This window comes from Argentina silus, assembly GCF_951799395.1.
Source record: "Argentina silus genome assembly, chromosome: 2".
Taxonomy (NCBI): Eukaryota; Metazoa; Chordata; class Actinopteri; order Argentiniformes; family Argentinidae; genus Argentina; species Argentina silus.
In genome coordinates this window covers 20,367,675-20,383,662 of record NC_139656.1, presented here as the reverse complement: position 1 = coordinate 20,383,662, position 15,988 = coordinate 20,367,675, and the positions used below count along the sequence as shown (strand labels likewise).

The 15,988-nt window shown below is 40.8% G+C and overlaps 1 protein-coding gene across 1 annotated transcript; it reads left to right on the top strand.

Annotated features, from left to right (window-relative positions):
- Positions 1 to 650: 650 nt before the first annotated feature.
- On the top strand, positions 651 to 15,843 carry pkd1l3 (polycystic kidney disease 1-like 3). The gene is made up of 23 exons (XM_083697331.1): positions 651 to 1,010; positions 1,740 to 1,865; positions 2,135 to 2,163; positions 3,447 to 3,513; positions 3,712 to 3,773; positions 4,651 to 4,713; positions 5,905 to 6,051; positions 6,201 to 6,319; positions 6,442 to 6,565; positions 6,680 to 6,802; positions 7,196 to 7,415; positions 8,032 to 8,213; positions 8,923 to 9,153; positions 9,311 to 9,412; positions 9,515 to 9,693; positions 10,545 to 10,691; positions 11,150 to 11,352; positions 13,407 to 13,603; positions 13,968 to 14,103; positions 14,372 to 14,567; positions 14,784 to 15,000; positions 15,215 to 15,299; positions 15,661 to 15,843. Exons 1-23 carry the CDS (start codon positions 674 to 676, stop codon positions 15,705 to 15,707), a joined length of 3,339 nt encoding a protein of 1,112 aa, XP_083553457.1. The 5' UTR covers positions 651 to 673; the 3' UTR covers positions 15,708 to 15,843.
- Positions 15,844 to 15,988: the final 145 nt, after the last annotated feature.

The following is a 15,988-nucleotide window of genomic DNA, read 5'->3' as shown; positions in this document are numbered from 1 at the left end:
CTGCCATGATACTGTACATTCAGGCAGGGAGCTCTGAAAAGAGCAGAGCCATCCAAATATGCCAAGCTTAATTGAATTATCATTTTACATTCACTAAATGGTTAAGCTAAGATGTGAGTGTTCTTGACTGAACCACTGGTAATAGATTGCAATCACTATTAATGTATCTTTATTTTGTGTTGTCCATACAAACTTACACAGGCCCACCCATGGCTGCTGCTGTTAAAGGTTGTTTGTTTGCTTATCTTGTTAAAATCACTTACGTCAATAAGAATTGAAATATTGAAATGTGCTTACATCACAGTGTGTACACACATAGTGTGGCATATTCACAGATGTTAGGATTTCCATGCAGTGTATTCTAAACTAAAGTTGAATATCCTGTTAAATGACTGTACATCCCTAGCCCAGCCAGTACAAATCCACCATTCACTTATACGTCCTACAGTGGAGAAGGGAATCTTACTCCAAAGATTTCTGACCTTGGGTGAAGCCACCTTTTCACTTTGCATGTTGTTTGAGTGTCTGCAGACATTTTCCTAATGTAGTAAGAGCGTATTCAGTTTTTCCAGAGAAAGCTTCTTGATTTCCATGAGATGTACAGTCTGTCTTTCACTCAACAGCTCTCCACACTGTGTGACTTGTTGTAGTTTGTGTTTCAACTCCATCATCCATGGATTTGTTAATACAAGCTTCTTTCTTTTTGTGGATTACTGGGGGCCTTTTATCCATGGGTACATATCCATGCAGCATAGAGGACGAAGACAAAGAGTATGGTTTAAAGTTCAGACATCAAGTGTTCAGGAATGTGTGCTATGAGTTTGCACAAAAGCCCCAAAACTGGTCCCAAGCCAGAGAGTCCTGTGAAGAGCGAGGAGGGAAACTTCTGAATGTCCTGAACTGCAATATCACAAATTTTCTTCAGAACTTCCAAAAGGAAAGGAACTCAACCAACCTGACTTGGTGGGTGGGCAAGAGGGTTTTAGAGAAGCCCCAGGGTCTATCTTTCGGTGAGTAAGAAATACTGTTATCATTATGATCTCCGAATACCCAAAGTGTTTTGGACCCTGTCTAAGGCCCTAATTGATCTGAAATGCAGTTTGTATACATGTTTGTTACCAGTGTTTAAATGTTAATTGCTTGTTTATGGTCCTTTCATTCTGGAATCCTCCATTAGGCTTATAGTGGCTCCTGGGCTGGGCTGTGTTTTTTTTACACCTCTGTTAGACACTTCTTGCTCTATAGTCTTAATTGACTTAAGCTCGCTGTGAGCCATGAAAATGTATTTGATTTTCTAATTAAATGATGAAGCTGAGTTATCTTAAATAGTCCACTGCTGACAACCCAATGACAAGCCCTGATAGCCGACATGGGTGAAAAGCATTTCTTCACTGCTAACAGATTAATTTGCGTTTTGTCTTATGTTCTGCTTTTGGTATGAATTCATATGAATTAAACGTGAGATCCTGTTGACTATGTAGCCACTATGAATAAGTCCAATCTTTTCATAAGCTAATGTAATAATTAAGCATATTTCCACCAGAGATTCACAAGATCATAACTTTAAGGAAATCTCACATTCTTTCACACTTGATTAGTCAAACTTTAATTGCGTAATATTGTGTTTTTTTTATTACATTTAGATTATGATATAGTATAAAACAGTCAGAAATGTAATGTTTCATCCAATTTGTAAGTGTGTGTGTGTGTGTGTGTGTGTGTGTGTGTAGTGCCTACAGCTGAGAATTATACTTTTAAGAGTAATGGGATCACTCCGCTCCTCTGCAACTATGCAATGATGGATCCGTTTCAGCTAGTGACCACAACCAACTGCAGCCAAAGGCGTGGCTACCTCTGCACCCTGGGTATGATTTGACACTATACTGTACAGTTCTTTATTGTACATTTTCGAAATTCATTTAATGAGGCCTGCAGTACAATATACTCTAACTACAATATAAACAAAATACAATACAGTATATGCATACAACATTTACATTAACCCAAAAGTCTCCTTCCTCATTCTAAGCAGACATAGGATTGTAACATGTTGAGTGTACTCAACAGTAACTATGGAATAGGGGCCTTTGATATTTTGCATGAAATCTGTACTGTACTTTTTCTTGTTATACAGATCTGAAATGGTCAACAAATAACCGAATGGTAAGTGGCACCAACAACATTTCATTGTTGTAATCATTTGACTTTAATTTAAAGGGACAATCTGGGATTCAAACAACAACAAAGCATTCTTCCGAACACTTTTTTTTGTAAACAGCTGAGGGATGGGGCTGGAGAAATGTAACCACTCTCAAATTCATAAACAGAGCTTTGGCTGCAATGACTGACCGTCCATGAGATCAAAATGATAGTTTTAACCATGTTTTGATGCTATACAGTGTTTGATTACAATTACATTGTTTACAAACAATGCAGTAATGATGTGCCAATCCCAGATTGCCCCTTTAAAGCTGTAATCCACAAACAGTAAAACTAGCCTATTTTGGTAGTTGACCCACCACTCGGGGTTAACAACACAGAAAACAGGGGGCGCTAAAAAACAGGGGACACTAATACGCTTACCACGTAATCGCAAGGTTCCTGGTTCCGACCCTCAACCTATCTTGCATGTCATCCCTCCTCTCTCTCCCATCCTTCCTGTCAATCTCTACTGTATATCCCAATAAAGCAGAAATGCCCTAAAAACATATTTAAACCAAAAAACAAATAAAACAAAAAAACACAGAAAACATAGTGTTTCGCTTTAGTAAAAGTACTGAAGAAACTGTTTAGCAATGCCACTGCCCTCAAAGTTTGTTTTAATTTAGAAAATATAGTGAAATAGCAGCATAAGGTTATCTGTGGAGAGGACATTTGTAAACAAAGCAGTACAGACATGGCAGTGTGCTGCTGAAACCTACATTTTACCATAAAAGCTACATTTCTGAGGGCAGTCACGTAGCTAAACTGTATCTCTGGTTACTGGTTCACGACAGCAAAACACTGTTTTCAATTCCATTTCACCGTTCATGGTGCACATCTTTAAAGGTGCAATCTGTAATTCAAACAACAATAAAACTGGCTCCCCACCACTTTTTTGATAAACAGCTGACGGATGGGGCTGGAGAAATGTAACCCCTCTCAATTTCATAGACAGAGCTACTGTATGGATGCAAGGAATGACCATACAAGAGATCAACATTATAGTTGTTATTATGTTTGAAGCTATACAGTATTTGTTTACAATTACATTGTTTACAAACAATGGAGTAAAATAGGCGTATTCTGCTTTCTAATGGGGAAACAGTTAAACTAAGCTCATGAGGCATTTATTTAAACATATATTAAGTTATATTCTTCTAAATCAATGTTATATCATTAATTTAAAGTAAAAAAAGTATATACCAATTGTAGATTGCCCCTGTCTGTTCTTGTTCATGTTACAGAAGAAACAGAGTGCAAGTGACGAATCAAAACGTATCAAAAGGAATTTTCATCATAATTCTTTCAAACGTAAGTTTGTGTAAAGTATGGCTGTGTTTCATTGTTTCACCAGATCATGTAAGGACTTGAATGAAACCAGAGTTAAACCTCTTGGCAGTGTGTTATTTTTTTGCTTTTTGTAAATGTCACACTATGTCACTTGAGTTTCTTCCTTTTCATAAAGGTCTCTCTCTCTCTCTCTCTCTCTCTCTCTACTATATCCTACAGGTTTGCCAAGAAATGTGACTGATATGGGTTATCATGTTAACAACATTGAGGAGCTCCTGCAGGTCAGAAAAAACTTAAAGTGTGGTGCGATATTTCCACACACCTTACACAACTGGTCAACCATGAAGTATTGCATTTCAATGTCACACAAAAGTGGGTCACAAACTTCACATCTCACTGTATTTATATGCCAGTTGGGGGGGGGATTGCTGTTCACATATTAAGGCCTTGACTCAATCACACTTTCATTGATGACTTTCCATTGTAGATGTATTTTACAGTTCAATTTAATTTCAATAAATTTTTATGGATTAAATTAAAAGAATTTGCCATCAATCCACACACAATACCCCAAAATGAAAAGCGTTTTTAGAAATGTCAGTAAATTTATTAAAATACAGAAATACCTCATGTACATAAGTATTCAGACCTTTTGCTATGACACTCTTAAAATTAGCTAAAATGCAAAAATGTCATCAACAAATCATTCAATAAGTTGAATTGAGTCCATCTTAATGCAATGATAATAGTTCATGTAATTTTGGAATTAATATCTTTGTTTTTATAGGGTCTCTGATTTGCATTAATTTGCATTAAGCATCCTTGCATTAAGATGGACTCAATTCAACTCATTGACTGATTTGTTGATGACATAGCAAAGGGTCTGAATACTTATGTGCATGAGGTATTTCTGTATTTATAAAAAAAAAAAAAAAAATCGCTTTCTCATTTTGGGGTATTGTCTGTGGATTGAAGGCAAATTCTTTTAATTTAATCCATTTTAAATTGAGTCTATAACAGAACAAAATGTAGAAAAAGTGAAGGGGTCTGAATACTTTCTGAAGGCACTGTAGTCTAGGAGTAGGCCCAAAGTTTTCCAAGTTTGTGAAACTGGTCCGTAGTGTCCAGTTTTTGTTCTCATTTTCTCTTTTATCTAAGGTGGCGGACAGGGAACTGCTATGGATGGAACTGACTGCAGGACAGCCTTCAGACGAAAACATGGTAAATTGGCGCTAATTTGACTAAAAAAAAGGACTAAGACCAAGTTGTGGTCAGGGAAGAGTATGAGAGAGGTATAGGCAGGGATCGACATTTAACTAGCCTGCTAGCCTGAGGCTAGTATTTTTCAGAGCTGTCTAGTGAACAATTTGGCCAACTAGCCCGCTAGCCCGTCAGGCGTCCATGTAATGCTTATCAGTTCACACCTCCACCCACTTCCGTAGACTCTGCTTCTCGGACACTGGAAACCTCACCACTTCTCAAACCAGGTTGTGCTTGATGGCAGACCAAGCCTTCAGAGCGGCTACCCCCAAACTCTGGAACTCAGCCCCCCCCCCCCCCCCCTATAATCCACAACTCTGTCTCCATCTCTTCTGTTTTACTTTATGATTGGCTATTAACATTTTCGGTAGTCAGTCATTTTCGGTCTGTGCCTCCTTGGGTCCCCTTACCTGCTGGTCACTCGCACTAAAGGCAGCATCTGGAGTAGAGAAATCAGATGAAGTTTCCCTTTCAACCAGTTCACCAGATACAACATTGCTATGAGCAATACCTCCATAGCAATGATGTATCTGGTTTCCGCCCTTGTAACCTTATGTTTTATATATGCAGAAAACAACTCTTTTCATTTGCATCACAGGAGCAAGTGATTGACCATGGGATGGGGATGTGGAGGGAGGGATGCCATGGTGCTGAATTAGACTAGAATCCAGCATCAGTAGGTAAAATACTGTTGGTAAAATATGCCTATATACTTCAGAATATGTCCATTTCGAGACCCGCACTCTGCTGGCCAAACTACCATTCACAACCAGCTAGGCCTACATGGGCTATCATTCATCAATCATCATCATTCAATCATTATGTGATATTTTTCACACACAAATCCAATAGTTTGCATGTGTGCAGTAGGATAGTTGGCCTGTTCAAGCCAAATCCTAAGCCACAGTTGCAGACCTATGCATGACGTGGCCTATACATGACCTGGCCTATGCATGACGTGAGGCTGAGTGTGGGGAATGAGCCATCAAAAGTTGCGTCCTTTCCTGTCCGTGGTCTTGTTAGACTGAAACCTACCTTCTCATTAATGCAGGTCCATAAAAAAGATATGCATGTAAAAACGATCTGGATAGTCCTGCTACATCAATGCCAACAACTGCCAACCCTTTAACTTGAGCCTACCTCTCCTTTCAGATCAAGTTCCTTGAATATCTACTGAAGGGTGTTGAGATGATGACTCCACAAGATATAATATCAAACAATGACACTTCTAGCCACATTATCAGATGTTCAGGTGGCATCTATCTCCTCTCACTGAAAAAATGTGATTATAACCCCAAGGTAGGTCAAACATTGTCAACTTTACTTCACCAGTGACCAAAAGCTGTTATACACTAGTAGGTGGCGGTGCAATGTACCACATGCAAATTAAAGACAGCAGCACATATGTTTCACTGATGAGAAAATGTTCTTGTGTTTTCTTCAAACAGGACAAGGCCATGTTTGATTTGGTCTTTCAGATATATCAGAAACTTAGCTTACTGATAGCCACAGCAACTAATAAGACAATTATCCTTAAGCACCCAACAGGATTCATTTACCAGAGCAGGTTAGTGTTTTCATCTGACCCGAGCCTCCAAAATATCACTGATCTTAAAGGCTTTCTCTTGAATATACTGTATACCTGTAATTGAATGTGAGCATTGAGTCATCAATCCTTTTCTTCCTCAGTTTCACCCCTATGGAATTGGAAAATGCAGTTTTAGGGTCAGAGGAAGAAGGCACGTACGTCAAGCTTCCATCTTACTCTGCATTACAGTCCCAATTGAAGAACTTCCCAGTCGTCAATGCACAGGTCTGTGTGTCAACATGAGACAAGCGTCTGTCTATTTTGGAGATAGTGTTATTTCGTTGTTCAAAGAGTTTATCATATGTCAATTTTTTTTGTGGGTTGTTTTGTACTTCTCAGCTGGCCACTTTTTCAGAGAACCCCCACGACTCTGATGAGAACATCACAGGGACAGTTTGCAGCCTTGTGCTATCACATGGGTCATCCACAATCAATGTGGAGAATTTGTCTGAGTTAATTGAGGTACAGCTTGACCACAACATTTCTCTACAGGTTAACTCTAGTGTTACAGGTTAACTCTCCATGTTTGCAAAAATAGAGCAGGAAACTTTCGCATCTTTTCCAAAAAGTTGGGTTCAAAGCTTAGGTCAAAGAACACTTGGTAACACCATTTTAAATTGTACGCATTCAATAATGTTACAAATATCAAAAGATGTCATGACATCTGATGTCTTAATGACAATGTCTTGAGATGTCATTTGTTGACATGTTTATGGTAGTATGATTAGTAACTATCGGTATCACAGCTTTGACATACAGTATGGTTAAAATTAAGTGTTGCAGAATATCCTTATTTGCTTTGTAGTGTACAATGATAACCCAGCAGGTTTGAGTTCTCTTCGGTTTCTCCCACAGATCTTTCTGCCACGTTCAGTTGTCCCATCAGTTTCTCAAAAGTGTATTTCATTGAAGAATGGGAGTACAGCCATGACCACTTTCAACATCACAGATCCCAACGTCACGGTTATCTTCACTGTAGAGCCTAGTGTGAATGTGTCCCTGCAGCTGCTTCTATCCCAGGGCTCCCCACCCAACCACACCCACTATGACCACAGGACCATTCTGCAACACACAGGTAGCATACTGCTAGCATTGTGTAACAGAGGTGGTTTGTTGAATCACTCTAACGTGTTGGGTAATCTTGCCTATGGCCTGAAGACAGTGTGAGCTACCTGAGCTAATGTCTAGACTTTAATATAATAGGCCAAGTAGCCTTGTGGCATGCAGAAAACCTGAGTTAGAACCCAGTTGGTCACAATTGCACCTACTGTACTGTGCCTATATTCTTTAACCCCCTGGCTGTCTGGATTGTAGATTGATATCCTGTGATATTTATGGTAACATTTCCCAGTAGTTAGGAAGTTGGAGGATAGGCTCTCCAAGCTGGATGACACTTTTGAACCAGGAGAGCTCATCTAGCCACTGTTACATTATCAGTATTATAAATAATCTGTTGTTTCGCTTTGTTCTCATGAGTGTGAGAACAGAATGATCCAGCCTTGTGTCATCCTCTATGTATTCTCTATGTATATATGTATGTATGTATGTTTGTATGTATGTATGCTTGTATGTATGCTTGTATGTTCTGTACTTATGTATTTTCAATTTTACTGTTAAGCACCTTGTATTGCAATTGTGTATGAAAGGCGCTATATAAATAAAGCTTGATTGATTGATCCTTACTGGGCCAGGGGGATATCGTTGGCTGGTCACCCCTGAGATGATGGCAGAGAGGACTGGTGTCTGGTATGTCAATGCCAGTCTCTTCAACTCCACCTGGAGCCAGGGCCTCAAAATAAACATCACCACCTTCACCTCCAAGTGCATGTACTGGGACACTGTACAGGAGACATGGAGCATAGCAGGCTGCTGGGTGAGCCACCATTTAACCTTTCTCATTCTTTGGCTCAATCATAGTGTATTATGTCACTTTAATAAGTTTAATGAAAATGGTAATACATTAGTTTTGGCGTAATTGGATGGCTCCACTCTGATATAGCTCCCCGCCTGAAGTTAAACAACATTAAATACAATATTATAAGGCCGGGAGCCCATACACTTTTCAAACCCCCTGTAGGTAGGTAAAAACACAGAGTGAACCTGCAGGTGGAAGCTGAGGCGGTGGGTGTAAAACTGTAACTCGCATAGCCACTGGCGAAAACACTGTTTAACCATGGCAGAGTGTTCCATAACTCTTTTAGCCTAGTCCCATGAACATGTAATGTGTTTTCTTTCTTTCATACGTGGATTCAGTTGTCCGTCACCTGACAGCCAGCTGCTCTTCTCCTTAAAGTGCCCTGCCTAAACCTACATAAACTTCATATGTGGTGATAGGTAGCCTAGAGATAAAAGGCAAGAGAGATAGGACAGTAGCCTGAAGGCCTGGTTCAAATCCTGGGTTGGGCACAACACAAATAATGGTAACTGAACTGGAAACTGTGGTTGCTAGTTTCAGATGTTGTGCCCTTGAGTCACCTCATCCCATACTAGCTCCGATGGTGCTGCTGCACTGTGGCTGATCCCGAACTGCATTACTGCTGTATAATGTAAAGGTGTACATGTTCTGTGTTGGATTGTTGCAGGTGGGTGTGAAGTCCACTCCAGAGCAGGCCCATTGCCTGTGTAACCACCTGACATTATTTGGATCATCTTTCTTTGTGATGCCCAACTACGTGGACCTGTCCCGTACAGCTGAATTATTTGCCACAGTGGGGGAGAACTATGTAGTTGTGGTGCTGCTCTCCACCTTCTTTGGCCTCTATCTGATGACTCTGCTGTGGGCCTGCTATTCTGACCGGAGGGCCCTCACCAGGGTGAGTGCACTGAGTGGCATACAGTACATACATGTACACACACTTTCATTCAAATACTAACCCCCCTCCACACACACACTCACTCACTCTCAACACACACACACACACACACACACACACACACACACACTATTTTGTTGTTGTACTGTGTTCTCAGAGAAAACTGACCCTGTTGGAAGACAACCACCCATGTGCCCACTATAATTACCTGCTGAATGTGCAAACTGGCCATCGGAGTGGGGCGGGCACCTCTGCCAAGGTGAGGTTGGGTAATGTCATATCTGAGTAGGTTTGACCAGTTTAAATGGCATGGGAATGTAGACCCAATATCCTTGCATCTGAGTATTTTGTTTTTATGTAGGTGACATTGAAGCTAATTGGCTCAGAGGGGGAGAGCGAGCTGCACCACTTGACAGACCCTGACAAACCAGTGTTTGAGAGAAGGGGTGAGGACATGTTCCTGGTGACCACACCCTTCCCACTGGGAGAGCTGCAGGGCATCCGGCTGTGGCATGATAACTCCGGGGGGCACCCCTCCTGGTGAGTATCACAGTCCTAGGGGGGCAGCCCCCCTGGTTGGCATCACAGCCCTGGGGGCAGCCCTCCTGGTGAGCATCACAGCCCTGGGGGGCAGCCCTCCTCGTGGCCATCACAGCCCTGGGGGGCAGCCCTCCTGGTGAGCATCACAGCCCTGGGGGACACCATTATTCCCATAATTATGGCTTTCCTAAAACATTTTGAAATCCCTCCCTCCTTTGATAGGTACATTGTGACATGTTTAGAACTCTCTGGGGACAACAGGACCTATGAATAACGAGCTGTTAAAGCAATTTAGGGCTGACATTATCAAGCATTTGTCCTCTCACCATAGGAGAGCTTGTTGAGTTCATCACAACGACACTAAATGTCAACCATGCCTATTTAAAGGGGCACTTCAAAACTTTTCAACCTCATATTCATTAACACCATACAAGGGTCTACATATGTGAATACTGAGATTGTCTATGTTATGAAGTCAAAAAGATAAGAAGAAAAGGAACCAAGAAAATTAACCCCTATGATATCATAGGTGGTAATTTAAAAAATAATTCTGTAATAGGAATGCCAAGAATGGGACAACAAAATATATGCATGGACTACTACAAGGAATGTACTTTAAAATGTTCATTGCAAATATGCATTGGACTAAATAGACTGGTGTTGATATTGTCTTATATGTGTTGTATATATATTGTAGTGTGAATGTGGATATCTTATGAAGGAAAAAAGGTTTTAAACTTTAGTTTTCAAACACAACAGTCGCAAATGCCCTCCCCCTGACAAAGCCCCTCCCCCTCACCTTGATATGCAGTTGTCTGAGTGTAATGTCTTGTGGTTTCCTTTCATGTCAGGTATCTTCAGAAGGTGACCATCCAGGACCTGCAGACACGGCAGATCTGGCACTTCCTGTCCTCATCATGGCTGAGCTCTGACAAAGGGGATGGAATGATCAAGAAGACCTTCAACACTGCTAAGAAGAATGAGATAGACAGCTTCAGGTGAGTACCAGTGGAGTAATAAACTCAGGGATGTAACCTAAGGATTACCAACCAGCCTAGTAGAATGCAATTTCTACAAGCCCTAGTGACATTATTATTATTTCCCATAAATGTACAGCTACATAACTTTGTGACTGTTCAGTTGAGACTCAAGCTGTCGAGGTAGTTGGTCAAATCTTTCACTAGCCAGCTCTGAAAAGAACTAGCCTTAGGTTACAGGGCTAGCTTAATTTCAGTATTACTAGAATGCAATTTATTGTTTTTTCTGTGCTATGGATTACTTTCTACCTGCTAGTTTTGGATATATGATTGATAATGGTTGAATTAGCCAAGATCCTGCAATCATGCAATGGGTGATTATGATGCATTAATTGTGCATCATTGTATCTATTTGCCTTTTTCCAAAATTAACCAATGAGTGCCTGTGACTTCTACCTTAGTTACTCTCCCCCTGTTAGGAATATCTTTCAGACCAGGACGTCGTCTGGCTTCAGGGATGAGCATATCTGGGTGTCCATCGTGGACCCTCCCTGGCGCAGCCCCTTCACTCGAGCCCAGAGGGTGTCCTGCTGTATGAGTCTGCTGCTCTGCACCATGGCCATCAACATTGCCTTCTGGAATATACCCCAGGATCAGGAGTCTCCTGTCATCTTCCAGATTGGTAAGTCAATCAGGTCACTCTACAATTCATATCTAATGAGCAGCCTGATAGAGATACAGTATGTCCCACTGACAAAGAATTGGATGATTTTTTAACTACTGGAGAATTGATGTACTGCTGCAAAAAGGAGAGCAGTACGGGGTTCATGTGATTAGCCCACAATGGATGAGGAGTATGCTCATGTTCATTAAATGTCAGGCTACAATCTAGTCCCTACTCTCCTCCCCTTGCCTCTACCCTTCTGATGGTCATAGATCTGTAGGGACTGGATTGATGTCAGCAATATGGGCATGGCTCCACCTTCAATACACATTATTAACAGCTGAACTGGCATACTAATAATATGTTCTACTAGAACTTGCGTGAGATGCTATTACGCAGTTGTGACTTTTAAAATTCGAGCAGATGATAATGACAAACCGTGAGGCAATATTCTTCAGAATATCCAGAATCTGATCATGATGATGTCATTTTGCTGTGTAGGTGTGCAGCAGTTTATAATCTACAAGTCACACAATACGTGTTTTTATATTGGTTTCAATGGAGGAGCACCATTACTTCCTTTCCAGTCAGGAAATGTGAATGTTCGTAAATGAACAATGAACAATGGCCACAGTGTGAATAAGGCATATCGGCTGTGTCTGTTTTGTTTTATTTCTTTAACCTCTCCAGTCCTGAAAGACATAGATTGTAGTAACTTGAACCAGTCCCACTTAAACTTTAAAGGCTTGATGAAGCCTTCATAGGTCCTATGTAACACCTACAGATGCATCACATATTATTTATGCCAAGTCATATCCTATGTAAAAGGTGTTATAAGTCCTTATGTAACAGGCGTCACGCCGCCACAAACAGTATTGCTTCCTCGCACGGAAGTTCACACGACTCTCGAACCTACGTCCTCTTTATTGCCAACACACTACACACGGCTACCAAAACACCCAATGTAAACCAGCTGCGTCACCGAAAAGCTTGCAATTCAATGGCGTGGATGAGGGTATTTCAATTTGAAGAGTGAGTTTACCATCTCAACTCAGTTACACTCACCCCTCTAAACTCACTCCACAGCGACCCCATCTGTTAAGCTAAGCACAACTGCGGATCCGAGTCAAAAGGCACCACTCTAACAGGTGTCGCCTGCAGCAAACAGTATTGCTTCCTCACACACGAGTCTTGATCCTGCGTCCTCTGTATTGCCAACAAACATGACCACCCACAAAACACCCAATGTAAACCAGCTGCACCACCTAAAAACTAGCAATTCGATTGGCGAGGGTGGGGGTATTTCAACTTGAGGAGTGAGTTACCCATCTCAACTTGGTTACACTTAAATCTGATGTTTTGCCCCATGCCACTCTTTATAGCATGACATTTGCTTAAATTCTGAAGCATCTATGATGCCCAACATTGTATTAATGATTTATTGAGCCATTAAATGTATCCATTGGAAATCAAATTGTTGTACTTTTGAATGTCGACTCAGCGATAACGGAGCGACTGCTGGCAGAGATAACTAGATGAATTAGCTAACAATTCACTTGTCAGCCTTTTATCATGTTGCAGTGTCAATATAGGATTAGAACCCAGGTCTGGTGCACTGAGCCTTTTGATGAGAGGGTTGTGGTTATGATCTGACCCTTGATACATGTTTCATAGGGTAACATATATCTATCAAAATCGAGACAACAAGAGTTCAGACAATTAATTATAGAGAGAGATGTTTCTGTCACACTTCAAACTAATTACTTTGTAGACTTTTAAAGCCTTTCTTAACTATTTATAAGGCCTACATAGATGCTTCATAAATCATTTATGAGCAAATGTCATGCATAACGGATGGCAAAAGGTAGTATGCCAGATAATGCCAGATGCCAGGACCTGCTTTCACACCCTGTATGTGCTTATGAACTATGCATGTGCTTATTAATGATTTACTACGCATGAAGAATGCCTAACTGAACTGTTTTAAAAGTTGTATTTTCTTTCAAGTGGGACCAATGTTTCAATGTAATAACCTCAGCTATCTTGTCCACAAAATGCTTGTGATTTGACAGGTTCACTGTCGATCACCTGGCAAGAGATTATGGTCGGGGTGGAAAGCGGCTTTCTCATGTTCCCTATCAACATCCTCATTATCACCATATTCCGCAGTATCAAGCCTCGCTCCATCCAACCAACAGAAAAAAGCAAAAACAGCAATTCCATGCAAGACTCAATACCTTGTGCTGTTACCATGCCAACCATTCTGAAGGTCCACTATACATTTTCTTTTCAAAAGCGTTGTTCCCCGTGTTAGTCTTGCTCCATGGTTTGTCTAACCTTCAAACAGTCTCATTGTTTATGTCTCTCTATGCAGTGGCTTCCTTTTTTAATACCTCCAAAGCCACACATTTTTCTCATGATTATATTTGTATAGAAATATATTACCCGGTTGATAGCGACTGTAACTGTATGCTTTCTTTAATCTGTTTTTTTAATTTGCCCATGACCAGAGACGACCTCTAGACCTAGATCCCTATGTGTTGCGTTCGTGATTTTATTTTGTGATATGTTCATTTGTGTTGTGTCCATATATGTTGTGTCCTTGTGTACCTATTTGTTGTGGTTCTGTGTAGGAGACGGAGGACATGGTCAACATCCTCAGTAGGAGCCAGAGGAACAAAGTGCCTGAGCTGAAGGAGAGGCTGGAGTCATACGATGATCTTTGCTCAGCCTTGGACAGAGTGCATGATGTGATTCAGCTTATGCAAGGTGCTTCACTGCAGTACAAGAGCAACCTTAAACATCATTATTTATGCAGATGTCCTGAAAGAAACAGCAGAGATCCCTCCCTTAGCCTAGGAGCCAGTCTGTTTCTGCTCTTTTGTTGTTGTCTTGACCATCATTAACTATTGGAGGAAAATTATGCAACAAAGAGAGAGGCGAGCAAAAAAACCTTTCCAACAGACAACCTTACATGCACACAAGTCTTGTTGATTACTATGATATGCCCACATTTATCTGTCTTTAACATCACCAGGAGAGAGCGAGAGTGACCCGCACTGGGTCTACTGCAGCAAGTTTGTCCTGTACTCCCTCCACCACTTGTCCATGTCACTGGGGCGGCTGGATGGGAGTAACTTCCCCAGCACAGAGGCCCACCAACAGGTCCTGAGCACTGTCAATCTGCTGCTGAAGAAGGCTGAAATGGTCTTCTCCAGTCACATGGCTTACAGGTCAGCCAATATGCTTGACTAGTGCAGACATGGGAAATAAAGAATAGTGTTAAAAGATGGGTTATAAAAAATGCATATCTCACCCTTCCTTCACACAAAATACCAATTAAGTTTATTGCGACTATTTTAGGACTGACATCATTATACTGTTACCAAATACTTGAAAATACACATATTTTTCTCTCCTTGCCCTCCTCTCCCTGTAATCCGACCCAGCCCTCTCCCTGTTCCGAAAGGGAAGAGGAAGTCTGGATGCTGGCTGCCCTGGTGGTTTGTGTTTCTGGGCTGGTTCTTGCTGCTATCCATCAGTGGTGTGTCCACCTACTTCACCCTGATCTACAGCTTTGATTTTGGCAGAGAAAAGTCCATCCAGTGGGTCGTCTCTCTGGGACTGTCCCTATTCCAAAGCATCTTCATCCTACAGCCTCTCAAGGTATGGGGGTATGCATCAGGGCTCTAGTGGTAACTCACTTGTTGAACATAAATGAAATTGTATTTATAATGTCTGGTATTTATTGTTATACTTATTTCAGATGTTATTCTTCAAACCAAGAATTGTAGTTATTCAAGCTTCATGCTGTAGTTCCAACATTCAATTGGTTGTGTCAGAGTATATATTTACATTTGAACCTTGGGTTTGATACCAGGTGATTGGCTTGGCAATCTTATTTGCCCTCCTCCTAAAACCAGTGGCAGTAGAAGAGAGCGAGGAGATTGAACTACTGCTGGCAGGTAATAAGTGCAGTCAAATGAAAAAGTATAGTTCTCTCATGTGCATGCTTACCACAAAAGCTTTGCTTCACATTGGAAATTAATTTCTTCAGTCAAGCTTGAAAAGCTTTCTATTGTGAAACCTCTCTATTCTGCATAATATGAGTGCCTGGAGTAGAATGATTAGTAGACTGAGTGGAGTTATGTTTTCCAGGTCTGCTTTACTCTCATATTTACTTGTATTTAGTGTAAACTGTTAGTATGGAAGAAAAAAAAAACAGTTTGTCAAGAATGGTGGCTTTAAGGAATTTGTGTTTAAGTTCCCCTCTGAGATATGGAGTGAAGGGTGCTCACTAAGAGCCCTGTCATCTCTGTTTTACAGAACAACAGGCGAGGTGTAAGTTGTACTCCAGTGGGGAGACATGCTGAGGAAGGTCTCCAGTTGGATGGGGTTGGAAATCCTGATGCTCTGCTGTAGACCACCTTTGCTGTACTGATCATCAATATGGGAAACTTAGAGTACAAGTTATTTTGAAAATATAGTGTGAAGGTTTTGTCTGTGTGAATATTTGGCCTTATAAGTCATCTATAATGCATAATATGTATGTATGTAATGGACATTTCTTAAATTGATAATATGCTGATAGTGAGAATATTTCATTTTCATGTGGTTGCTACTGTATACATTTAGATTTAATCTATGACATATT

Bases quoted from the DNA above. Each gene is read 5' to 3' on its own strand.
- pkd1l3 (XM_083697331.1), top strand. From the start codon at position 674: ATGGATTTGTTAATACAAGCTTCTTTCTTTTTGTGGATTACTGGGGGC. The intron at 1,866-2,134 runs GTATGATTTGAC...CTTGTTATACAG, and splicing joins TGGCTACCTCTGCACCCTGG to ATCTGAAATGGTCAACAAAT. The intron at 11,353-13,406 runs GTAAGTCAATCA...GTGATTTGACAG, and splicing joins TCCTGTCATCTTCCAGATTG to GTTCACTGTCGATCACCTGG.